Source organism: Equus caballus, chromosome 16, assembly GCF_041296265.1.
Source record: "Equus caballus isolate H_3958 breed thoroughbred chromosome 16, TB-T2T, whole genome shotgun sequence".
Classification (NCBI taxonomy): Eukaryota; Metazoa; Chordata; class Mammalia; order Perissodactyla; family Equidae; genus Equus; species Equus caballus.
This window is the reverse complement of record NC_091699.1, coordinates 16716013-16743441: the sequence shown is the minus strand read 5'-3', so window position 1 is coordinate 16743441 and position 27429 is coordinate 16716013. Positions and strand designations below refer to the sequence as shown.

Sequence of the window (27429 nt, the reverse complement as noted above, 5' to 3'; positions counted from 1 at the left end):
AAATGGCGTTCTTTTAAATCATGAAAAATACCCTTTGAAGGTATAATTAGAATTTTAGGGAACATCTAATCATTTAAATATAAATGGTATAAATAAAAGGGGTGATTAAGATGGGCAATATGAGGGGCTGGCCCCGTGGCTGAGTGGTTAAGTTCGCGCGCTCTGCTGCAGGCATCCCAGTGTTTCGTTGGTTCGAATCCTGGGCGCGGACATGGCACTGCTCATCAGACCACGCTGAGGCAGCGTCCCACATGCCGCAACTAGAAGAACCCACAACGAAGAATATACAACTATGTACCGGGGGGCTTTGGAGAGAAAAAGGAAATAATAAAAAATCTTTAAAAAAAAAAAAAAAAGATGGGCAATATGATTGCTATTCTAAAACAAAGCTTAAATATTAAAATCCATTATCTGGGTGCATAAACACTTCCCATAGCCCACTCCAAAAACGTCTTGAACAGTGAGAGTATCACTGTAACGCTGTTATTCTAGAGCAATGATGAGAGTAACATTCTTTTGACTGTATCAATTCTGGCAGCTGCTTTAAAACTAAACAGAATCCCTCTTCCAGCAGCTAAGCCTTCTGTAAAGACAATCACATATTTTTTCAAGAATGAACTGTGTACAAAAGCAAGAGCCACTTTGTTTCTAAAACAGATAAAAGCAAAATCGTCAGATTAGAGATGGGCTACCGGAACCCCTTCCTATCACCCCTCCTCCTTCCACCACACCCTTGGCGTCCGAGGCACCCCACAGAACCCCTCGATCCCGGGAAGACACTCCGAAGCCGAAGGAACAATGGAAAGAAAACTGAAGCACAACTTGGAAAACCTCTGTCCTCATCCCAAGTATCACGACCTTAGGAAAGTACCTCCATTGTCTGGGCCTCAGTTTCTTTACATGTAAAATAAGGAAAACTTAGGTTCCTTCCTCTTGAAAACGCTATCATTTTCAAGTGCCTTCAGCTCTGGGGACAGCGCATGCTAATTTCCCTGAAACCCATGGGCCCTTTCAGCATGTATACACTTGGTTCTCACTTGGATTTGACTTAATCAAGTAACCCATCATTAAAATTCTCAACATTCATACCCTAAATCTGTACATTCCTTTTAAAATTATATATAATATCATCAGTATCTATATTAAATATTAGTAAAGCTCACTTTTAGATAAATATAAATAAAACATCTACACTGACTTCCCCCTTTGTCTGTGGAGCCAGCTGACCGAGAGGAAGGCAGTGTCCTACACGGCTATTACCGAGCACCCATCATGGGCAGGACATATGCTGAGAGGCGTGGAGTGAAGATAAGCAGCAACAGCAGCCAGTCCTTGTCCTTAAGAAGACTCCAGTCTGGTTGCAAGCACAAATGGTGCTTTTATGAAGTAATGAGGCATTTAGATAAACATACCAAACTCTTCTCTGCAAGAAAAGCAATGCAATACCATTTTGCCCAGTTAATTAACAAAATGTAACAATTTTTTAAAGCAGTAACTATATGAGGTGATGGATGTGTTAATTAATTTAATTGTGGTAATCATTTCACAATGGTACGTATATGAAATCATCATGTTGTGGGTCCTGTCCCCATGCCTGCAGCTCTTCACTGCCCGTGGGTCCTGTCCCCTTGCCAGCAACTCTTCACTGCCCATGGGTCCTGTCCCCATGCCTGCAGCCTTTCACTGCCCGTGGGCCCTGTCCCCATGCCTGCAGCTCTTACTGCCTGTGGGTCCTGTCCCCATGCCTGGCAGCCCTTCACTGCCCATGGGTCCTGTCTCCATTCCAGCAGCTCTTACTGCCCATGGGTCCTGTCCCCAAGTTATTCTCTGAATAAAGGAGCACTGCTACCAGAAAAAAAAATTTTTTTTTAATTTAAAAAAAGAAATCATCATGTTGGACAATTTAAATATAAACAATTTTATTTGTCAGCTATACCTCAAGCTGGGGGAAAAAATCTATTGAGTCTCCTTTCTCTCCCCCTCAAAAAAAGAAAGAACAAGTGAAAATAAAGAGAGCATTTTTACCACAGTGTAGAGCTGTGCCTCTCCAATTTTACACGGCACAGGACTCAGTGGGGGACCTGGTCACCATGCCGCTTCATTCAGCAGTTCTGCTGCAGGACCAAGAGCTAACAAGCTCCCAGGTGATGCCACGGACCACACTGAAGCAGCTCAGAAGTAGAGAACATCATCTACGCAGCAATATGCTTCCCAAAGGGTATCATTCTGAGAACATACGATCTAAAACTCACTTTTTTTTTTTACTGCAACTGGGAAAATTCCATGAATCCAGACCCTGGCTCAAAGCCCAGGATCCCAGCCACACGCCTCTTAAAAATAGGTTTTCAAAATGCTTAGCATTTTTTTAAAAGAAAAGAATAGGATATCTGCCTAATATTCTAGCAAAGTTCTTGATATTCACCAATCTGATTATTTTTTTTATTAACTTAATCTTTGTTTCAGTTATCACTTCCTGCTCTACCCTATCACTAAACTGTGTCACAAAATTGTCAAATTTCTATTGTTCTTGCTTGTCAGGTAGATGAAATCCCTTTTGCCATTTGCTTATCTCCTACAAAGCTGAAGACGACTTTTTTCCTGGCAAGTTTTCTAAACTCTTTAATTTTTTTAAATTTCAGCTTTATTGAGGTATAAGTGACATATAATATTGTAAGATATTTAAAGTGCACCTCGTGGTGCTGTGCTATGTGTATACACTGTGAAAGGACTCCCCCATCTAGTTAATTAACATGTTTATCATCTCACTTTTTTTGTTGTTGAGACCACTTAAGTTGTATACTCAGCAAACTTCAGTTACACAACAGAGTGTTATCAACTGCAGTCACCAGGCTTTACACTAGATCCTCAGACTTTATTCATCTTACAGTTGAAAGTTCAAAACATTTTACCAAGCTCTCCCTATTTCTCTAAATTCTTGAAGATTCCCAATGACACACGGTCTTATGCAGCAGAGTTACAGAATCAGGGAACCAACGAGAACTTTTGGACCTTCTGAAAGTTGTGGTTACTTCAAAACATCATCCCATACAAAGGGCAATTATGAGTCCTCTTTGCAAAGCAAAAACTCTACTTAACTACATAACTAGAATTTAAGTACAGAAGGTCAACTTCAAACGAATTCAGGATGCGAAGACCTTTCAGACGACCCAGGCAGTCACCTGACTTTCTAAGACTGGATTAAAATAGCTTGAGAAGAAAGCATATGGTTCTATTTAGTGTTTTTTCCTGTTTTAAGTTCTACTATCCTATTATTTTCTTATTTTATAAAACATCTTTATTCTCTTTCAATATCCCTAGCAAATTCTTCACAATTCCCTTTGAGTTTTCCAGCACAGACAGACACAGGTTTCCAAGTCAATACTTGTGCAAACATCACCTGTCCAACTTCCGCAAAGTACTGACATATGCATCCTGAGCTCTATTAGCATTCCCTTGCTGAGACTTTGCTGAAATTCTTAGCACAGCAAGGGACTTTCGAACAGCTTTCTCCAGCCCCATCATTTCACAGGTGAGGGCACAGAACCAAACAGGTCAGATGACTCACTCTAAGTTACACTGCTATTGAAACCAAGTCTCCTGGCTTCATTTGTACATTTTCTAATAATCTACAGACAAGCAGAGGCAGCCAATTATGAGAAACAAAAGCTCTCTATTTATAAACATTTACCTGAGAAGTTACCAATATAAAATTCTATAAAAGGAATAAAGAGAATGCTAAACTCTTTATCTTAACTGAAAAAGAAAGGGCAGACATCACACTGAATTCTTAGGCCAGCTCCTCACAGACTTGAATTTAAAACAGCACATTTTCCCTCCTCTCTTCTACCAGGCCAAGTTCCCAGTTCCTTCAACCCGCTGTTTCAGTCTTCATCAAAATGCAACAGGTCAGCAGAGGCCCCGACTGGGCTGCAGCCATGAGACGAATGCTGTGCTCACCACGTTCAGAGGGTCCCAGGCGCTGTGGACGCTCATCTGACTCCACTGACTCATCTACTCATAAACCAACTCGGATGCATTCATTCAGAATTTATTTTTAAATAAAATATTTTACTCAAGTATAAAACCCTGGGGGGAAAGAAAAGCTATGGAAGAGTAATATATAAATCATCTGTTCCATAAACCTTCACAGAAGCTCACCTTAATCCCATTACTAGAGATAGAGAGCTAATTTGCCTAATATCTGCCAACTTTCTCAGGGATAACAGCCACACTTAATCCTATTTAGATTCCTTTCTTAAGAGATTAGGCAATATACATCATTTGGTTAATAACTTTCAACTAAAGCAAATACATTATATAAGCTATACTCAATAGAGTTGAAAGATCCTACTCAATAAAACTAATTGTTAAAAGTTAACTAGATTCATGTTGGGGTCAATAAGAGGTATTCCTTCTTGACCCGGCTGTTTTCCTTTGATTTTACTCTTATACAATAATGTACACTTAACTTCCGTAAAAATATACTTCATTTTCCAAAGAACCTAATTTACTACATTTATTCTTTACTCTCACTTTCTCTTAACATTTACTTACACTATATAACCTTCAAAAAACAGAGAACCAAGGACTACCAGCAGTTCAAAATCTCCATGGATTTACAATTTTAAAATAATTTTAAGACACCTATAGGCTATTCATCTCAGTTAATAATCAAAGAAATACAAAAGAATGTGGTGTGGCACGGAAGTATAATATTTGTCTACAGAATCACAAACTTTGAAAAGAAAAGGCTAATATCCAATACAGGTGAAATTGATACATATGTAACTATTTTGTGGCCACCCTCCATCGCCCCTCCTGTTCCTTTCCCAAGGCTCACACCCTGCCTTGTTCTCACCTGCTGTGGCTTCTCTCCCTCAGAGATGATCCATTCCCATGCAGTTGATTATTATTCTTTCTGGAATAAATTCCAAATGCATATGTCCAAAAATGACAATTTGATCTGATATCAATAAAGTTTTGTCATCTTTCCCCCAGAATTACCCCTTCTAAAATTCTCAACCAATCAACCAAAACTAAGCACCTACTATGAGTTTTATACTTTGCTAGGCACTATGAAAACTGGAGAATATAGAACCCTACCCTAAAGGATTTTATACCTACCTAGAAATAAGAAACTAACAACATGTGAAACAATAAATAGAAAATAGTAAGCAATTAATTCCACTTATCAAAAGGTTAACTGAAAACTCAAATATATGTGATAAAGATAAGAGCCAGAGAATAATTAAAAAAAAAAAAAAAGACCCCAGGACAGCCACAATAGAAGTAGTAATAACAGCATATATACATTCTTGGAGCTAGTAACTCACCTCTGGGAACTCACCATAAGGAAATAACCCCAAAAGAGGAAGGGAAGGAGAGCTGTCTGAATAAAAGATGTTCACTGTAGCATCATGTATAAAAGGGAAAAATTAGAAATAACTCTTAAATTCAACAATAAAGGAGCATCTCTTTTGGCCCATGCACTGAATGGTATATTATACAACGATTAAAGTATTGGGGAACATTTCCTAACATCCAAAATGCTCACATTATGTTAATTGGAAAACATAAAGAGTTTAAAGAGTGCAACCAGCATCTAGCAGTGATCACACGAAACAAGGAAGGATGCACGGAAAAGAGATCAGAAGAAACAAAGCGAAAGAGTAATCATGATGTTCTGGATGGTGGGAGATTATGAGTTTTTTCTTTCTACTTTTCTGAATTTATCAGACTTTCTTCAATGAGCAGGTATGATTTGTATAATAAAAACTTAACAAACGTTTAAACATTTTAAGAGCATACGATTCTCATGTACTTTGGTTAGAGCAGAAATTTTCACTTGGAGCCCAATGTATCTTTCTCGCTTCATTCATTCATCAGCCTGCCTCTGCTCTAGACAGTAAGAATACAGCAATGAACACAGTTGTACCATAATATCATGTGACAGAGTGTGCCACTGCTCTGCGGAGGGCGCATTCGGGCTGACTGTCCGTTAAGCACTGTAGGCCTAACAGCTTAATTATTTTCAAAATCAGAAGAAAAAAATGAACTGTTAGGCTGAAGAGAATGTTTTAATATATAATATTAATATATTCATCTTTATACCAAGAGAACTGTAAAATATAACTTTAAATATTTTTTTTTATGAAGGAAGGTGCCTACAAACACAGAAGTGCCTGAGGCTCATGGAAGTCATACTGCGGCCCCAGGAGACACTCAAGCTGAGGACTGAATGTGAAGAAGGAGCCAGTGATTCAGACTTGGGAGAAAAGCATTTCAGGTGGAGAGTGCAGCTGGCGCAAAGGTCCGAAAATGGAGTGATAACTAATAGTATGTATGGAACATGTAGTAATATGTCAAAGGCCTGGTCTGAACCACATTTAAAAAGAATAAACCCAATTTGGAACATAATTAAGAATGGTATGGGATGGACCGGCCCCATGGCTGAGTGGTTAAGTTTGCGCGCTCTGTTTCGGCGGCCCAGGGGTTCACTGGTTTGGATCCAGGGCACAGACCTACACACTGCTCACCAGGCCATGCTGAGGTGGCATTCCACATAGAAGAACTAGGACCTACAACTATCATATGCAACTATGTACTGGGGGGCTTTGGGGAGAAAGAAAAAAGAAAAAAAGGAAAATTGGCAAGGATGTTAGTTCAGGGCCAATCTTTAAAAAAGAATCAACTCAAAATGGATTAAGGAGTTATACATCAGACCCGAAACCATAAATCTCCCACAAGAAAACATAGAACATAAGCTCTTTGATACTGGTCTTGGTAATGATTATTTTGGATATGACACCAAAAGCACAGGAAACAAAAGCAACAATAAACAAGTGGGACTACATCAAACTAAAAAGCTTCTGCACAGCCAAAGAAAAATCAAGCGAATGACAAGGCAACACATGGAGTAGGAAAAAAATGGCAAACCATGTATCTGATAAGGCATTAAGATCCAAAATACATAAGGAATACATACAATTCAATAGCAAAAACCAAATAACCCAATCAAAAAGTGGGCAAAGGACCTGAATGGACATTTTTCCAAAAAAGACATACAAATGGCCAACAGGTATACAAAAAGGTACTCTATATCGCTAATCATCAGAGAAATGCAAATCAAAACCACAAGATATCACTTCACACTTGTTAGGATAGCTATTATCAGAAAGACAAGATAAGTGTTGGTGAGGATGTGGAGAAAAGGAAGACCTGTACACTGTTTATGGCAATGTAAATTCGTACAGCCACTATGGAAAACAGGATGGAGGTTCCTCAAAAAGTAAAAAATGAAACTACTATATGATCCAACAATCCTACTTCTGGGTACCTATACAAAGGAAATGAAAACAGTATCTTGAAGAGATAGCTGCACTCCCATATCCATTGCAGCATTATTCACAGTAGCCAAGATATGGAAACAATCTGTGTCCATCGATGGACGAAGGGATAAAGAAAATGTGGTGTGTCTATGTATACAATGGAATATTATTCAGCCACAAAAAAAGGAAATCCTGGGGCCGGCCCAGTGGTGCAGTGGTTAAGTTTGCATGTTCTGCTTCGGCGGCCTGGGGTTCGCTGGTTCGGATCCCGGGTGCGGACATGGCACTGCTTGGCAAGCCGTGCTGTGACAGGCATCCCATGTATAAAGCAGAGGAAGATGGGCATGGATGTTAGCTCAGGGCCAGTCTTCCTCAGCAAAAAGAGGAGGATTGGCAGATGTTAGCTCAGGGCTAATCTTCCTCAAAAAAAAAAAAAGGGAAATCATGCCAATTTCAGCAATATAGATAAATCTGGAGGGCATTATGCTAGGTGAAATAAACCGGACAACCACAAATACTGTACAATCTCATTTATATGTGTTATCTAAAAAAGTCAAACTCATAGAAACAAAGTGGTTGCCAGGAGCTGGGAGGTGGAAGACATGGGGAGAGGTTGGTCCAAGGGCACAAACTTTCAGTTAATAGATTAATATGTTCTGGGGATGTAATGTACAGCATGGTGACTACAGTTAATAATACTGGATTCTTTTTTTTTTTCCAAAGACTGGCACCTGAGCTAACATCCATTGCCAATCTTTTTTTTTTCTTCTTCTTCTCCTCCCCAAAGCCCCCCATACCTAGTTGTCTATTCTTAGTTGTAGGTCCCTCTGGTTGTGTTATATGGGACGCCACCTCAGCATGTCCTGATGAGCGGTGCCATGTCTGCACCCAGGATCTGAACCAGCCAAACCCTGGGCCCCCGAAGCAGAGCTCATGAACTTAACCACTCGGCCACGGGGCCGGCCCCTGGCATCTTTTCTAATGAGCAAGATTGAGCATGTATGTATTCATATGTTGAAATGCCATTGTGTTTATTTCAGTGAATTATATTGACATCCTTTGCCCACTTTTTAAGGACTTTATTGTTATTAATATTCTACATAATTTAAAGAGCCAGCTAGTTTTAACAGTTTGTTTTAGGCATTAACTTCTGTCCGTAGAAGGGGATGATTTAGTTTTCCGTACCTTTTTTTTTTTTAAGATTGGCACCTCAGCTAACATCTGTTGCCAATCTTTTTTTCTTTTTCCCTTCTTCTCCCTAAAGCCCCCCAGTACATAGTTGTATATTCCAGTTGTAGGTCCTTCTGGTTGTGGCATGTGGCATGCCGCCTCAGCGTGGCTTGATGAGTGGTGCCATGTCTGTGCCCAGGATCTGAACCAGTGAAACCCTGGGCCCCCGAAGCAGAGCGCACGAACTTAACCACTCGGCCACGGGGCCAACCCCAATAATACTGTATTCTATACTTGAAATTTGCTGAGGATAGATTTTGTGTTCTCTCGACAAAAAAAACTATGTAAGGTGATGGATGTGTTAATTAACCTGATTGTGGTTATCATTTCACAATACGTATGTATGTATATCAAACCATCAGTGTATACCTTAAGTATATACAATTTTTATTTGTCAATTAAACCTCAATAAAGCTGGGAGGAAAAAAAAAAAAGCTCAGCAAAATAAGAAATAGGTGAGAAAGGGAGGCATTTCAATGGGATCAGAGAAAATTTAGGGGAAATATGACAACTTTCTTCAAATATCCCAAGGCTGCAGATTGGAACAATTCTAAAGAGTGGAGGAGACATTCTAAGGAGCTGAGAGTAGAAGTGTGCCCAAGGAGTGAAAGTTACAAGGATGGATAACAAAACTGTCATAACTCCTCAAATTGTTTAACAACTGACAGTGGAATGATGTAATAAACCCTCCATCTCTTATATTCAAGCATTAGATAGAGAGTCAAATATCAAGAATATGCAGCGGGCACCTCTGCATTGGAGGGAAGACTGAACAAGAGGATAATCAAAGTCCTGTCCATCCCTGTAACCCTAAAGCAGCATCTGTGTGCCCAGAAGTCCTCAAAGGGAAGCAGAGGTCAGCTGCACGCTGGGCTCCTCAGAAAGCAGGGCAAGACGGAGAAAGTGTGCAGAAGAGGGTGGGAGTGCAATCAGGATCGCCCCTGTGGGGGAAGAGAAGGAGCCAAGAGCAGACGGAGAAGATGGGCTTCAAGCAGTGAGACCGAGGCTCAGCCGCTCCCACAGCAAGCTCTGAAAGCGGAGGGCCCCTCAGTCAGGGCCAGAGGGCTGGCTGGACCTCATACCCCTTCTCCACCAGGCATTGCACACAGGCTGCACCCAAGAAGGGACATGACTCTAGGAGGCAAGGCTCCCGCTAGCTGAGCTGCCAGCCAGCACACAACCAGCAGCACGGCATCCACAACACAGCATTATGTACAATTTCTGTGTATCGATTATTTCAGTAGGATAACACACATCAAATGCCAAAACCAGATCCTGGCACTTCCCAACATTATGTGGTAAAACACTCAGCAGCTCACTGGCCTCACTAGAAAACAGCATGGTACATAAATATTAGTACACTTACAAACAAATCTAATAAGAGAAAAACCTACTTTTATTCTTATTGCAGAAATAGCCCATCCCAATCTCCACAGGCAAAGCTTAGGGGGTTGAGAATCCTCACCCAGGACACTACGGTTGTACAAATTTTGAAGTTCAACAATAGCCTAGGGCCGGCCGGGTGGCACAGCGGTTAAGTTCGCACGTTCTGCTTTGGTGGCCCGGGGTTCGCCAGTTCAGATTCTGGGTGTGGACATGGCACGGCTTGGCACGCTATGCTGTGGTAGGCGTCCCACGTATAAAGTAGAGGAAGATGGGCATGGATGTTAGCTCAGGGCCAGTCTTCCCCAGCAAAAAGAGGAGGATTGGTAGTAGTTAGCTCAGGGCTAATCTTCCTCAAAAAAAAAAAAATAGCCAAGATTAACCAATAATATTCAAATTAGATGTAAAAACCAAATTCTTTTAAACCCTTCCTTCCCCTCCAAGATGTAAACAATTAATTTACTCACCCACAGAAAACATACATTAAAGTGTAACTGATTATCTTCTAAACTGATAAGCTTTAACCATGCTATTCCTTCATGCTATTAATATTAGGACATTAATTTATTTATAAAATTATCTGTGCCACATGAGATGTGAACATCAAATCATGAGACTTCCATAAATCTCAACTGAAATTTCAAGTTCAATACCATGAAAAATAACCAAATCCGTAGAAGAAAGCAAAATTTAACATATTCTGTAAATATGCTTTTATGTACATATTTCAAGGACAATTACCAAGTACTTTATATTTTAATTTCGTAATCTTGAAAAACAAGTAAATAACATCTAGTATTCTACAATCAGAACAACTGGATTTTCAACAGGTCTCAAGAATAATTGACTATCTCTGGTTAAAATGCTGCTGCTGGAACACAGTTATGATACAAATATCAATAAGGCTTTCCTTTTGCTTCTAAAGTTTATAAGAGAAAAAGCGAGGTGTCGTGGACGTGGGCGAGCAGGGCCTGTTCTCAAACTGAATTTCTGAAAGGCTACCTCTCTGGTGACTAGAACGACCCATTCTTAGGAAAACAGGAAAAAAAAGTTTAAAATTTAATATAGAAAGATTAAGAAAAAACGGCCTACTCAGGCAAAGGTAAACTAGCTTCCTGTAATTTATCTCTGAAATTCTTCTGAAAGCTCAGACAGAAGGGATATAATGAGGAAAAGTGGACCTAAAGTGCCATAGTCAAAACAGAAATTGCTAAGTTCAGGAACATTCAGAGAAGCCAAATTAAGATCAATGGAACAATAAAATAAACAGGTGTTGTTTTGAGCTACTAAGTGTAGTAATTGTTAGAGCAGCAATCGAAAACCAATACAAGCGCTTATTAAAGTCTATCTCTTTTTAGACTTTAAGCAAGAGTTATGTCTTATCCATTTTAATGTGTTCTGTTCAAAGCTTAGCATGGTTCTCTGTACAAATCTGGGCCTCCGTAAAACTTTCTGAATGAATGACATTTTACCAATCCCTTCACTTCTTTCACTGAAGGAAGAAATTAGATTAGAACCATCCTAGACTGAATTTCTTCAGTAGAGCTCTTTGTCAGAGCCCAGGAGCTACAGACCCGCATGTTTTTTATTTTATTGTTCATTGATCTTAATTTGGCTTCTCTAAATGTTCCTGAAATACATAAACCTCTACAAGGTTGTTTCTTTTAAAGGATGATTAGTTTTCTAATAACAACAAATATATTCAAGTATCTCTAGCTAAACTAAACTGTTCAACTCCTAACTTCATTTTTTTATAATTTGCCTTCCATATTATAAATATATACATGAATATAAGCTTTTTAAAATATATATAATTTTTTTAATATCATTTCCCTACTCAAAATCCATCAATGGCTCTTCATTGCCTAGTGAATCAACCAGAATTTCCTCCCACTAGCACTCACAATGCCCCTACACCTCCCTCTCTATCCTAATCTCCTATTTCTCCACCTTTGTGTTGCTTTTCCTCCAGCCAACAGGACACTCATCCCCAGGAACGCCACACACCAAGCCTGCTCCACGTCTTTGTTCATGTTGTTCCCATTGGGAACATGGCATCACTCTCCATTTCTACTCATTTCTCTCTAATTCTACCTTCTCCATGAAACTCTTCTTGCTCTCTCTCAACCAGATGGTCTCTTTCTCCTTAGAACCGTCACAGTCTTTGGAAATGTCTCACGTGATCAACCCTCTCCTGTGTGTCACAGTTATTTACATAATTGTCTCCTTACACTTGAAGACTCTGAGCTTGTGGTTTGCAGAACCTAACACATTGTTCAAAAATGGGTGGGCAACACATATTTGCTGATTTGAACGGAATCTAGCAGTATCTGAGGTCTCCTTTGGGTGACTGGGTGTTGAGTTATAAGCATTCTAGGTCCATCACAGTTGACTCTTAAGGTCTGTAAGTTCTTCAACCAATCTGAAATTTACCCGAGTGTATAGCAGGAGGCAAGAAACCTTCCTAACTTTCTTCCAAATGATTAGCCAACCATCTTAGCTTTAAAAAAAATAAATTTCATTCTTTCTCCATGGATTTTAAATTTTGCCTTTATGACACATTAAATTCACATATATATACATACACACACACACACACACACACATATACCTATATGTATGTGTGTATTTCTGGATTTTATTCTGTTTCAATTACTCTAGCTTGGGGCTTTTCCAACTACAAAATGTAACCCACTAGTGGTTCCTAAAGTCAGTTTAATGCTTCATAACCACCACTGTTGTCATCTTTTAGTGAAGCACATTAGAATAGAAAATAGCAGAGCATATTCTGATACAGTAAAATATTATCCTAGGAAACTTGTTTCATATAGATGTATATATGTACACTTGGTTGAACTGTTAAATGCTTCTGTTACTATGAGCTGTAGTTTAAAAAAAGTCTAAGAAATACTGCACTATCATAGATACACAGAACAGATTGGGGGTTGCCAGAGGCAGGAGGTGGGGGTGGGCAAAATGCGTGAAGGGATTCAAAACGTACAAACTTCCAGTTACAAAATAAATAAGTCATGGGGACGTAATGCAGTCTGGCAGCTATAGTTAACAATACTGTAACGGACATTTGAAAGCTGCTAAGAGAGCAAATCTGCAAAGTTCTCACTACAAGAAAAAAAGTTCTGTAACTATGTGTGGCGATGCATGTTAACTAGATTTATTGTGGTGATCATTTTGCAGTCTATACAAATAATGAATCACTATGTTGTACACCTGAAACTAACACAATGCTGTATGTCAATTACACCTCCATCAAAAAAACAGAAATACTGCTCTAGTTATCCCTATACCAATAGTATCCCATTTTATTTCATTTATAGTAATAAAATTGAATTCACTGAGCATTTTAATGTCAGATATATCAAGTCTCTTCTCTCCTCATCCTTTATTTTTCAAAAATTTTGAAATAAACTTCATAATCAGTTTATCAATTTAAAAACTACTTTTGATACTCTGATCAGGATTATATTGAATTTATAGATTAATCTGAATGTAACTGAAATCTTTGACTGAATCTTCCTACTCAGAAATATATGTATTTCCTTTTATTCATATCTTTATATCATTCAATAGTTTTACAATATATTCATATAGGTCTTCCATGTTACTTGTTGGATATTTTCCTAAATATTTTATATCTTTGGTTGATACATGAATGAGATTTTTTTTAGAGATAATTCCTAACTGGTTGTTGCAAGTGAATAAGGATAAAACTGATTTTTTTTTACACTATTCTTGTAACCAGCCACTTTACTTAACTCTCTTATTAGTTCTTGTAGCTTTTTTCTCCATTTATTGTTATGATTTTATGGTAGACTATTAAAATAGACGAAAATTATAGTTTTGCCTATCCCTTTTCAGTTTTTATATCTCTTTTAAAAAATTCAGGGGCCAGCCTGGTGGCACAGCGGTTGGGTGTGCACGTTCTGCTTCGGCAGCCAGGAGTTCGCCAGTTTGGATCCTGGGTGCAGACATGGCGCCACTTGGTGGGCCAAGGTGTGGTAGGCATCCCACATATAAAGGAGAGGAAGATGGGTACGGATGTTGGCTCGGGGCCAGTCTTCCTCAGAAAGGGAGGCAGATTGGCAGCAGATGTTAGCTCAGGGCTAATCTTCCTCAAAAAAAAAAAAAAATTCACTAGCTAGGGGCCAGCCCGGTGGTGCAGCAGTTAAGTTCACATGTTCCGATTCAGTGGCCCGGAACTCACAGGTTCCCAGGCACCGACGTACATACCACTCATCACACCATGCTGTGGCGGCACCCCACATACAAAATAGAGGAAGATTAGCAACAGATGTTAGCTCAGGGCTGAGCTTCCTCACCAAAAAAGAAAAAAATAAAATTCACTAGCTCGAATCTCAGGCTGAATGCTATTTAAATTGTCTTACTCCTTTTTAAACTGTTTCATTATTAAACATATGCATCACAGGTTTCTAGCAGATAACTTTTATTAGTTTAAGAAAGTTTCTTTTAATTCATATCATGCTAACGGTTTTTATGATGAACAGATGCTGAATTTCATCAAATACTCTTTGGACTTCTGTCATGAATATTATATGGATTTAGCTTCTTTTAATCTACTAAAGTAATATAAATATTATATTGTAAGAGTTCCTATTATTGAACCATCCTTGCATTCCTATGATGCAAAGGACTTACATGAACATGTGACATGTTACTCTGAACACACTGCTAGACTGAATTTTTTTGTATTTAATTTAGGATTTTCATATCTATGCTATAAGTGAAACTTATTTATAATATATACATATACTTTAAGCTTTCCTTGTCCAGTTTTGGTGTCATGGTTATATTACCCTTACATAAGGAATTAGAAAGTGCTCTATACAATGAGAATAGTCTTATAGGGAAATTTGTTTCTTGAAGATTTGGTAAAACTCATCAAATCTTTTATTTATAAAGATAAAGCAGAGAGCAATTTTTTCTACCTTGGGTACATTTTTATTATTATTATTTGGGTTGTTCACTTGACTCATTTATTTCCTATTTTTCTAATAAATGCATCTTCTTCTTTCACCAGAACTTCTAGCTACTAGACGTCTAAGATCCTGGAGTTGATCTCTATTACTTCCTAATTTCCTTGTAATATTCTGTAAAAATTTTTTTGCCTACCTTCCAGATCACTAATTTTGTCTCTAATCATATCATTTGATTCAAGCTGATCTATTTAATCTAAGTTTAACAATCAAATTTTGAATTTCCATGAACTTTGTTGTTCTAAATTATCTTTTTTTCTACAGCAGGCTACTTTTATTTAATATATTCCCTATCTCGAATCTCTTTGAAGATATCAACTAACATGTTCTCAGCTTCTCCAACACTCCCTAAAGTCTGCTTACCCTGGGTCTTTTCTTTCTTGCTATTTGTTTTCCTCAAATGTCTGATGATCCTTCGATAGTCAATCATGCTTAAGAATAAAAGACCAGGTCAATCAACAAGAGCAACTAACGCACGTCTCATGTCTGGAATTAGGTCTCTCCTTGGGGAGGGTCAACTGAAGGCTCTACGTAAGAGTATAAGAGGTGTCCAGTGATGGGCTTTGCTTCAGGGTATATGAGTGGGGAACAAGCAGGAAGGCAGGCTGGGAGACAAATACACAAACCTGTCAAAATAAGAAAGTCCTTCCTCTTGTGGTGAAGGATTTTAGTAGATATTGCCTACAAGAAGGCTTACACTGCCTTCTCCGGCATGCTTTTTGTCAGGAGTGGCCATGGCGACCTTAATCTACTCCACTTCCCTCAGGTCCCTAAACCCACGTGAGGAATCCTCCCAAACAGGATGCTCACTTTCTTGAGGGCACAGTTCTCAGTTCTTTGCCATGAGGTCGTTGTTATAAATGGAAGACTTTAATTTCTTGAATTTTGCTCCAGGGCCCCTTCCTGTTGGCAGCTGTTAGTCGCTGTAAGCTCTGCTTTCAATCCCATTTCCTTTTGCACCTGTGTTTTGAGCTATAATTTTTTATTTTTGTTTTTGTTTTCCTTTGGTCAGTCTAATCCCATATGTTTTCAGTTTTCCAGGAATTCTTCATAATTTTTGGTCTACTGAAGGTAGACACCCCCTCTCTAGTTTTCCAGCAGTGTTACGATTTTTTTTAAATGTCTATATTTTGTCATTTTAAGGACTTCTGGTAAGAGGGGAGCCTGATGTATATGTTCAGGCTGCCATTTTACTCCAAAAATCCAGTTTGTCCTCCTGAATTTGTAAATGAAATATTCCTATGGAATTTAAACTGTAATTTATTATTCAAAGCACCCTAAACTAGCACTTTGCTAGGGAACTGAAAAATCATTCTTCTCAACCACTGCTTAACTGATGAACAAAACAGATTCCTGTCTTGCCAAGTTCATTTTAAAAAGTGACTACAGTCCAGTTAAACAAGGTAAGTTCCAAGAAAGAAGCGACATTTAAGCAATATTTTTCAGAGGGAGAAAAAACATATATTTGTAAAATTTGATGAGAAAGGCCATCCTAGAGAAAGAAATGGTAACTCTCCCAATAAATGAAGATTTGTTCATTTCATTTACAAGGAATCAAGAGTTTGACCCAATAAAAAGGCAGTTACAATGAATCTAAGGCCACTAAGGATGTAACAGTTTGATTTTTCAAACTTGATTCAATTTCTCTAAAAGTGTAAACCTCAAATGTATTGCTTCTACAAATTATATCTACGTCAAATGCCAAGTCAACAAGTATTTCATACGTGTGTAACATAAATTTATCAGAAAGCAAAAGAAGATGAAGGAAAGATGTGGCTTTTGTCTTTTAACAAGAGAAAATCTGAATGCGAAGAAAAAATACACATATCCAAACTAATGTCCACATTGAGATGATAGACACTAGAAGATGGTTTAGTGTTAAATATCACCTTCTCACCTCTTAAAGAATTGTAGTATTTCACAACTATGATGGGGGAGGGGAGAGAAGCTAAGTGAGGTTACTTTAGGAAAAAAAAAAAAAAAAACCTGTTATTTTAGGTTGTATAAATAGAAGTATTGAGACTAGACCAGAAAGCACACACTAACTAGATAGTCATGTGTAGGTCCAATCTTGGCAAGGGAACTATTGCTTGGCTTACATGGAATTTTAAAAATCTAGTAATCTTACATAAAGATCCAGCTTTCGGTTTGTCCTGAACAATCAGAAAACTTGACAAATCCAGCCCCACAGTCCCAGGTAAAAGAAGTCAGCAGGAGCCAGCAGCGTGCTGGTAAATGGTAACAACTGGCTCTGTCAGGAAGAAAACCAAAAGAGCCCTGATCTGGAGCTCTTGCCGTGGTGTCAATACCCCCACTCCCTGATCTGGAGCTCTTGCCATGGTGTCAACACCCCCACCACGGCTGATTTTGAGCTCCCAGCATGAGGTCAGAAGTTGGCAAGAGACCCACACAATCAGCTCTCCTGAGCCAAGTCTGACACAACAGTGGTCAGAGCTGGGTGGCAGCTGCCCCTTGAAAAGGAGTGGAGGCCTCTGTTCTCCAGGGTTCCCACTGCTCCCTACAGTCCAACACTTGGCTGCCTCACGCACTCGTCACCAGTCTGCCTTACCCCTTTCTGTCTCTTCATCTCCAAGAACTCTTGGACTAGAACAAAGTTGGTGGTTGTCCTAGGTACACTACACTCAATCAGATCACACAGAAAAATCATTGCCTAGGTCTGAATGTACTGTATTACAGGGAGGCACTGATGAGCCAGGGTTGGTGAAGACAGCGACTTCGAATGATGCGTTTAGAAGACACTGCCAGCCAAGAATGTTTGCTTGCACTGGCGATGTTCAGACAAGATACTGATTAGGACAGTGATTCTCAAGATGCAGAGAAGGGAAGCGAAACGGGCAGGGAGGAACACGCTGGGAGGCAAAGGCGCCACTGAGAAAGATACATATCAAACGGAAAAAAGGAAGTACTTCACCCAATGATTCTTGACTCTGATATTGTAAATTGAATTGCAAATGACATTAAAATAGTTCATAACATTTTTATGTGTATTAAAGGACAGCAGGGATTTCTACAGATTGAGAAATATTCCTTTAAAGGAATCATAATAAACCATCCTCAAGTGTCTAAAGAGCTATTTGGTGGAAGAATCTATTTTCAACATCCATTATGCTAATTAACAAGCTATTATTTTCACCAGTGGAGATCCATTTCTAACATTTACTATGCTAATTTGATCTGATATAAAACTACAAAAATAGCAGAGACACTTGTCGTGGCTGTCTCTGGAGGGTAGCCCTTCGGACTAAATGCCAGGTGCTCTCCCTGGAAGGCAGATGTTGATTAAAGCAGCTCACCACACCTAGAGAGTGCCTTAAATAAGCACATAATACTACCCTGCCTTATGTTTCATGAAGCTTTTTTAAGTAAAATAGGCTACCGGGAGATAATATTTTCAATGCCATTGTTCACAAAAGGGAAATAACTGAAAGCACAAACATACTATTAGTGACCTTTAGAAAGGGCAGTAAATTGAGTCCCTATTATGAAAACTGAAACGAGGCGTGGGGGCCAACCCCAGTGGCCTAGTGGTTAAGCTTGGTGCATTCCAGTTCAGCAGCCTGGATTCAGTTCCCAGGCACCGACCTATACCACTTGTCTGTCAGTGACCATGCTGTGGCAGCAGCTCATGCACAAAAGGAGGAAGATTGGCAGCAGACGTTAGCTCAGGGCAAACAGCCGACACTCAGTTAACCACCAGTCCAAGGATCATAGCATGTGACTGCATATGCAGGCACTGGGGGGGTGGGGGGCACCTCAAGCTTCTTTTTTTTTCTCTTTTTACACTTCAATCTCGAATTAGGCATCCAACTTCTTCAAGCTTAATTTTTACTGACACCTCCTTCTCAGCCTTGTTATAAGAATCAAATGAAAATGTTTGGCAAATATGAAGTTTTATCAAGCAGAATATGGTACTCCTTTGAATCTGTACATTAGTAGTGGTGATAATCATAATTTTAATGAGTAATTTTTGCCACTGTTAATAAATTAACGCAGTAGAGATGAGCCTTTCACTCCAGCAGTTATTTTATTACTAATATTTGTTTATTAAATGCCTACCACACGCATCAAATGGTACTTGCCTGGAACACAAAGCAGTACAGAACAGGATTCTGGCCTTGAACAGGCCCAGGGTCTAACACAGACTCATAGACTCTCAGGTCACCAAGTGCAGCCACCCACGCAAGGTCAATTCCCTTCTACAAAGCCTCTGAACAGTGCTGATCTCATCTCTACTTGAACACTTTGGCAATGAGGGATCCTGTTACTTTGTGAAGCAGCCTATGTGCCTGGGGCCGAGATCCTCTCCTTAAGTTAACTGAGGTACTTACTAGAAAAGAAAGCTCAACACAAAAAGAGGTCCTGTGGCAGCGTGTCCAAGCCAGACACGAGAGAAGGCAGTCCCAGTGGTTCTTCAATACGTGCCACCACCCACCCTAAATGACTGGCTGATTACAGCTACTTAATACTTTGGAAATGCTATTTCACTGGCTGGGAAACCTTCTCCAAACGAAAACCTCATTGCTGACTTATTAGCGGAGGTGGGGTACACAGAAGTTTTGGTGTGTGTGTGGTTTTGGTTTGGGTTTTTTTAAATTTATTTATATATATATATACACACACACACACACACACACACAGGTATATATTAGCAGTCAAGTCTTCAATGCCCTGTCTCGGAGGCATACAGCAGAGAAATTAAGGGCTTAGACTTCAGAGTCAGCTGCTTGAGTTCAAATCGCAACACCCCACGACCAGCTGAGCATCCTTAGGCAAATTAGCTAAGCTCTGTAAAGGCTCCATCTCCTTATCTACAAAATGGGACTAATTATAGCACCTACTGATTAGGGTTGTTTTTGAGAAGTAAATGAGATAATACAGTAATCCTTTAACTTAAAATACTCAGGAGTCTGTGAAGAATTTTCACTTGTGTTGTTATCTCAATGAGAATCTTTTTTAAAATCTGCCATAAGCATATTCTGAATCAGACACCTACTACGTAACCAAGTCTTTGGCACATGATTTTGATGACAGTGTTTGCATTTTTTCCCCCAGTCTAATGAGAAAAAGACAGAAAGAAAGCTAATCTAAAACTGAGGCATTTCCATTAAGAGAAAGCCAACTTAGGGCACCATAATCTGTTCAAGACATATTTTACAAGAGTTTGCAAAGACAAAAGTGGTGAGGAAATTGCATCAGAGGACACACCCAGCACGGGCACCCTGACACTAAAGGACACACCCAGCACAGGGCAGTGGGTGCCGCACAGCTGGAACTGGACGTAGCTGTTGCAGATCTGCATCTATTGTGTCACTGCTAACTTTGATTGGCTACATTTAAATTACAAAGTCATAGTCCGCTTATGAAGTTGTAAAAGAACTATAAGCACAAAGCTTTTATGCCCAGTTACATGCTTCTATTTAAGTAACATTATAATAAAGATAACCATACTGTGGTTATGCAAGAGAATGTTCTCATTCATAGGAAATATATACTTAAGCATTTAGGAGTAAAGAGGCATAATATGTCCCACTTACTCTCAAATGTTGCAGGAAAAATAACCTGCATATATGTGCATATATGTGTATGTGTGTAGGGAGAGACATGGAGGGAGAGAACGATAAAGGAAATGGGACAAAATAGAAACAACTGATGAATCCGACTAAAGGATATGATAGTCAGAGAATTACAATGCCTCATACCTAGAAGGATCCAGCCCCTCCTTCTTAAAGATGCAGATCCGGAAGTCCCTAAGGAGTATTATCAGACCAATGACTCTCATCTGGGGGAAGGGACCCAACGTCAGAATCAGCTGGGAAGGTGTTTTTAGACGCTTACAAATACTCCTCTCTCCTCTCCGGAAGTCGCTGCCGCAGTGAGCCCCCACCTTGGATGCACGGCATCCCTCTCGGGTGTTAGAATAGAGAGGATAAAAATCTCAAGTGCAGTGGTCAAAGCCATCAAATTAGGCTACAAACGAGCAGATCGATGTCCTTCAATCGGACTCTTCCAGGCAGTCTCGACGGAGCCGTGGTACAACCGGGAACATGCCTTAGGGAGCAAGAGGGAGCCAAACAGGCTTAACCAAAAGGGAGTGACCATTTTCTTGAGCACTGACTCTGAAAATTAAAAAAAAAAAAAGACCTAACTTTTATTTAGATAAAGTAAAATAAAAAAGGAAATAACAGGCAAATGAAGCTACACTGTGCAGAGTCAGGGTAAGTATTGTCTCATGAAGCTTTCGTATCAGTTATGTCAATATATGAGTACAAAGGTCACAATATAAACACTTTTTTACTCTGTGCCATGGTCAAAAATGTTTGAAAGCCACTGTATCAGATGCTGAGAGGAAAGGCAAGAAAATAAAAGGGGACCAAAGAAGAGAGAAAAAAAAATCAGGAGCAGGACCAGCTGATCCGGTCGAAGCAAAGTGCCGGCTGGAGCACGCTAACCTGTGGGCACAGCAGCTGGTTTACTTTATTGATGCGGAGGCTGGCTAAAGGTGAGCACGATCTTGGAGGAAAGAAATCAATCTGAGAAAACAGTACGTGAGGGCATTCGATCGTTACGTTACAATCGGATAGATTTTTTTTCCCTTTTTACAGCAAAATAGACCACAACCTATATACATGAAAACATTCCACATATCTAGGGCATGAGTCCCCACAATAATAAAAGCTTGCACTCCTAGAAATGCTTTACTTGGAAGGACTATGGTAATTTACACTGCATCAATTAGTCAACTTTCAGTGACCTTCACCAAACAAGGAGTTCGTGAATTTCTAGGTGCAGAGGCAGCAGCAACGTCTGCACAAGCTGCCGTCCTCCCTCACGGCTCTTTCCACATCACTTACGCCAGCCTTAGCTGGCTTTTTCCCATCATGCGCATACTCATTAGACTGCCACCAAAATCCTCAAAAACAAAGTTACACGTTTCTTAAAATTATTTTAATCTAAGTGAGGAAGTCAGCAGATACAAGAAGGTCTTATAATCAGAAGATCCAAGAACAAAATTACCAAAAATAAAACATTTTGTAAACATCACAATAAAATGAAGTATCGTGTTAAAGACGCACGAAGGTGTACTTTAAACATCAGTGTATATAAGCGTCCTGTCCTCAAATGTTGCTCAGTTTTGACTACTAAAAACAGACCCGGAAAAAGGCTGGGGTGTTCCCAGCACCAGCTTAATCATCACTGAAAGGAGAGATTCCTCAAGCACATGGAAAACTGGCAACGTCACGTTGTATTTTCACTAAGTACCTTCCAGGATTACCCTGGACGCTGATTAAATCGATGTCTCATGAGCAGTGGGATGATTATTTTAAGTAAATGTATTCCTTCTGAGCCATCCAGATAAGTGACTATTGTGTTAGTACAAAACCACCATTTCACTATTGACTTTCGCTCTACAGTGTGCTGTTGAGATATTTCTTTTATTCCCTCCTAGTAGACATAATGAAGCCTTAAGACTATCGGGTATTATATACTCAAGTCCTAATCGGTACTGTTCCCTTCAAGATGCTAAAACAATAACATCTTCAAAAATGCCTCAGTTTTCGGTCCTCCATGAGCAAAAGAAAAGAGAATCATTGAGGTCACCTACATGAGTTGGGAAACTGATCTCAAGTAGTAGCACATTTTTTTGTCCGTAATTAGACACCCAAATCAGATTACATACACAAGACTTTTTTGAACTGTTGAGGAGAATGTTAAGTGTAAGACCAATTTATAACAAAAGCTAAAATAGAATTCATCTAGGGCAGAGAGAGCTGAATCAGGCTGAACAAGCCCAAATAGGACTTCAGAAATCTACTGAAAGACTTTGAATGTAATGCTCAACTTTGCCTATAAATTGCATGAGTCTCCACATACTTACATCACTAGGCATTAGAAAATACAACAAATGCCTGGTTTTTGAGCTCTACACTTGCGGGTGGTGCACAGAGCACCAAGTAATAAAGTTTCTCGAAAATGTTGCCTAGATGTTAATAATAACGATTATAGACATCTTTGGACTTTTTTTCCTCTTCTTTAAAGGTAAAAAACGATCCCAAGAAACTGGACCCATTACAGAGACAGACCAGAATTATGCCAGCCCATTCCTAAACCGACTGGAATCGCCAGAGTCCAAACAAGAATATTTGAGAATAAAGTCTACTCTGTGGATCATTCTGGCCTTAAACACGGATCTATCCTTACTCTGCAAACCACTAATAGCTGCGTTCAACACAGGAGGAAAGTAAGAACTCCTCTCTCCTTTAGTAGCATCATTCTGTTTGCATAAAAACAGCTCTCCCAAACTGTAGGCTACCAGGAGGCCCAGCATCGACGTCATCAAGAACACCCATCTCCTCTTCTGTGCATTCTGCAGCCGCAAAGAGTCTACACACAAGTCAGTTCACAAGCTCCAGGAAGGCAGGGGCTGCCCCTGTGCATCTATCTACACATGCCCCTTATACCTAAGCGTTCAGTCATTGCTCACTGAGTTGACAACTATGCAGGCCTCCAACCTGAACAGACAGATCCTGAAGCTGGGCTCCAGGAGCGAACCTGAGAGAAACAGAAGAAACTGACTCTGCACTCAGCACACAAAGGGCTGCCCTGAGGTCATTACTTCTATCTTTCATTTGTATCAACAGTGTTTTGTTTTACTGATCCTAACTAAACATGGGCATTATAAAACAGAGAAATTCAAAATTCTGTCTCCTATAAAAACTTCTAAATTAACTATATTAATGTTTAACAAAGTTTGTAACTAGCTATTCAAGTCAGTAACATCTATTGCAATCTTAGAGACATAAAGGGGTTTTCTGTTGTTTAGATAAAAGTTGGCAACCTGAGCTGACTCTCCTTAGCTCAAAGTCCTGGAATGACACTCAGCATCCCTGAGCTTCCCTGTCCTTGGGAAGGGGTACTCACACCTCACCATCCGGTACCTACAGCCTCCCAACAATCAAAAGCTAAATAAATGTAAATTATATAACAGGTTGAAAAGAACCCTTAATGCTTACCGCATCAAATCACTAGTCTAAAGATAATCCCCTGTGAGTGGGGAGGAGGGTGGGAGGATGCAGACCCCAGACCCACCGATAACAGAGAAGAGCAGAGCAAATCCTATCAGAGGGCCCACAAGTGCCCAGAGAGAACGGGCAAGGCAGTCCCACCAGGAGCTGAGAGCTAAGGAGGCACTGGATACACAACAGCCCACGCGATCCTCACAAACACTCTGTAAGTAGTTATTGTCATTTCACGTAACTAATAAGGAAACTGAGGCATAGAAAAATAAAAGTCTTAACAGCTAGTAAAAAGGCAGACCTTACATTTAAGGACACGCACTTCCAGTTGCCAATTTATTAAGAACTAAACTGGAAAGTAGCTCATCTTCAAGAACTTATGTGTAGAAGCTCAACCTTATCTACATTTTTGTTATCTGTATTTTAGTGCTTAGAAAAAGAACACAACTTTGTTCCCACATAAAACAGCCATTCTTGCAAATATTGTTCGGCAAGCAATTTTAACTTTGAACAAGAACATTTAAAAACAAATACACCTGGGGATGAGCAGGAAAATCACTTTCACACATTGTGGAAAAATCTCCCAATGTCAATGTTCATTCTCCTCTTGCCCCTCCCCCACCACATTAGTGAATGTTTTTTCCCCCCATATTTGCTCTCAGCTGTGCAAACAGAATTTGCACAACTGTTTCCCATTATGATACATACTGCACACTTCCAATAACATAAATGATACTGGACGATTTTTTTCCAACTCTAGTTCTCTGTAGGTCAATTAGTCCATCAACCAACACATATTTATCTAAACTTCCAGAGACAGTAAAGAGTAACTCCATTCCAGATCCCACTAAAGTAAGCTGTGAAGGAATGGACTTCCTGGAGTTAAAGGCACAACCCTAGCATCCAAAGATAACATTTAAAAGACTCATATATTCTGGCACTTGAAAATAAAAATGAAGATGCCAAGATGCTGTTATCTCTGAAGAAAACAACCAAAATTAACAGCATACAGCCACACAACCACGTGGAGAAACATGTGATTTTATTATAGTGCAGGAGACAGGGGGCATAGGTAAAAAAGCACTTACAACAGACTCCTGACTTACGTTTTTCATCATCAGCATGCAGCAAAGAAGCTGCCCTTGACAAAACATCCAGCGGCGTCTCCATTCCTGGCTGGAGCCTAAACAGAAAAAAAAATGTAAACAGAATTGGAAAGGCTCTTTTAGAATTCTGGTAGTTAGCAATTAGAATGATTCCTCCACCAAATGCAAACCACAATTCTAAGGACGAAATTCCCACCTTGCAGAGAAATCCAATGGACTTGGTTCAGGAACAGATAGAGAAAAGGGCTAAATTCCACTCTGTCTACTTAGCTAAAGCTTGCTGACTCCAGGAAGCAGCTCATGTCAGAACCAAAAGAAGGGATATTGTGAATATTCATGCCTGCATTATTTGTGCTTATAAATGTTTATGTGCACGCATAATAACATGCCTGTACAGACATACCCTGTAAAACATCATTTTCAGAACAAAGGCCACTCTATGAACAGAGCATTACTACCAGTCTGAGATTTTTGTTGTGGTGGCGGTTGTTGTTAGTTTATTAGTTTTAACAAAAACTACCAAGATTGAACCATTCTGTTCTTTGGCCTCCTTAGCTGAGAGAGAATGCAGAACCGTGTAGCTTAAAATATTGAATGTACTCATGAAAAGTGCACGAATTCCATTGGTGAGTTAAATGGTATTTTAAATTCAATAGGAATCTTTACCTTAAAATGTCACATTTTATAGTGTACTTACTATCACCACTACCTATCACCAATTTATCTAGTGCTCTATAAGAAGCCGTGATGTTTATTTTTAATTGTTTCCTTAAATTACAACATACCTATAAAAGCAAAAACTGCAAAAGATTTAAAGATGGTGGAAAACCAAACTACTTTTGCCCAGTTTCCCTTTTCTGGATTATTTAAACACACACATACACATGCATGCACACATAATTACTGGGAAAATAAATGCATTCTATTAGTTCAACAACTGAGAAAAATATCTTCTTAACTGCACCCCTTTAAAGACACTCAGCATTCATTCAGCATTCTTCAACATTTCCTGAACACCTACTATGTATGTGCCAGTTACAAGACAAAGCAGACCAGCTTTTCCGTATAAAATTCATACTTCAGGCCTCCAAAAAACTATCAGTTCTTGATCTTTCAATGTGGCTTCATTCAATAAACATTAATTATCTATGAGGTGCTAAGGCAGGATAAACGAACGAAGCCAAGTAGTTGCCTTCAAAGAGCTTTCAAGCTGTACAGTGGACACACCTACAAGACATCTAGTTTAAGGCAGTGTTTTTCCAAAGTGTTTTGCACTGGATGTTTATATTTTGTAAGAAAAAACATCTTTTCCAGGGCAAATAAGTTTGGGAAACACTGGAGTGAACCAAGTTAAGCAGCTTATTTTCCTTCCTGTGCTTTTAATATGCTGCTGCGCCTTCGGCAGGGGGCAAAGGCAGGGGGATGGTAGCTCTTACATACTCAAAATCTCTCGAACGTCACTGACCATTCTTTTAACCTGAAAGACCTCTTAAGGGTCACTTAGGGAAATGATGGATTAACTAAAAGTGCTAAGTGCCACAACAGTGCTAGAAACAAAGTCCTATAGAAATACAGATGAATTCTGAAAGGCTTGGTGGAGAAAACAGAACTTGAGCTGAGCCTCCCAATGAATATGAAAGCACTCAAGAAGAGAAGAACAGAAAGCAGAATCCATTCAAGAACAAGATGTCCAAATCAGCTGGAAGACAAGACTAGAATGGAGACAGCAAGTAAAAGACAAGGATGGAAATTTCGATTGGGCACTTTACTCAGTCCACCAGTGAAGGACTCAGAGCTTTAACAGGATTTGGGCTTGATTTTGTACATATTAAGGAACCACTGAAATCTCCGGGTAGAGAAATAACTCGGTCATCCATGTTTTCTAGCAAATTATTCTGTTAGTGCCATGCAAAATGTAGTAGAGCCATTCTACAGAATGGGAAACCAAAGGCAGGGTGGACAATTTGAAAGATACAGCTATGAGGCATGCAAAAGGCAATGAGAAGCATTATCATGGGAGCAGTGGGGATAAGAGAAAACTGCAGAGACAGAACTGACAGAGCTTGGAAGGTCTCAAGATGTCAGAGGAGAGTCAATGAAGACGCTGAGTGACTGGGAGGGCAGTGATGTCATATACCAACAGAGTACACGTCTTCCTTATCAGAGAAAAGGGTGGATAAGTAAAATCAGAGGTGTAAAAGAGAAAAATTAATGATACCCACAGTCCTAACCTTTGTAAGAGAGAAAAGATCATCTTCTGAGAGTAAGGATTTGTGAACTTGCTCAGAGGTGGGGAAAACAAAGAAAAGTCTGGAGCAGACTGAGAGGGACAGTT

At 39.5% G+C, this 27429-nt stretch overlaps 1 protein-coding gene across 6 annotated transcripts in view; it reads right to left on the bottom strand.

Annotated features, from left to right (window-relative positions):
• The window catches only part of VGLL4 (vestigial like family member 4), a 141731-nt gene that overhangs the window by 102428 nt on the left and 11874 nt on the right, over positions 1–27429 (bottom strand). For 4 of the 6 annotated variants that reach the window (XM_001492807.5, XM_070237261.1, XM_070237260.1 and 1 more), the window contains one exon: positions 25095–25171. In XM_001492807.5, the coding sequence (XP_001492857.1) occupies positions 25095–25158 (64 nt within the window). In that variant the 5' untranslated portion in view covers positions 25159–25171. Of the gene's footprint in view, positions 1–25076; positions 25172–27429 lie in introns of all 6 variants that reach the window. The other 2 variants (XM_070237258.1, XM_070237259.1) reach the window with 1 other exon arrangement.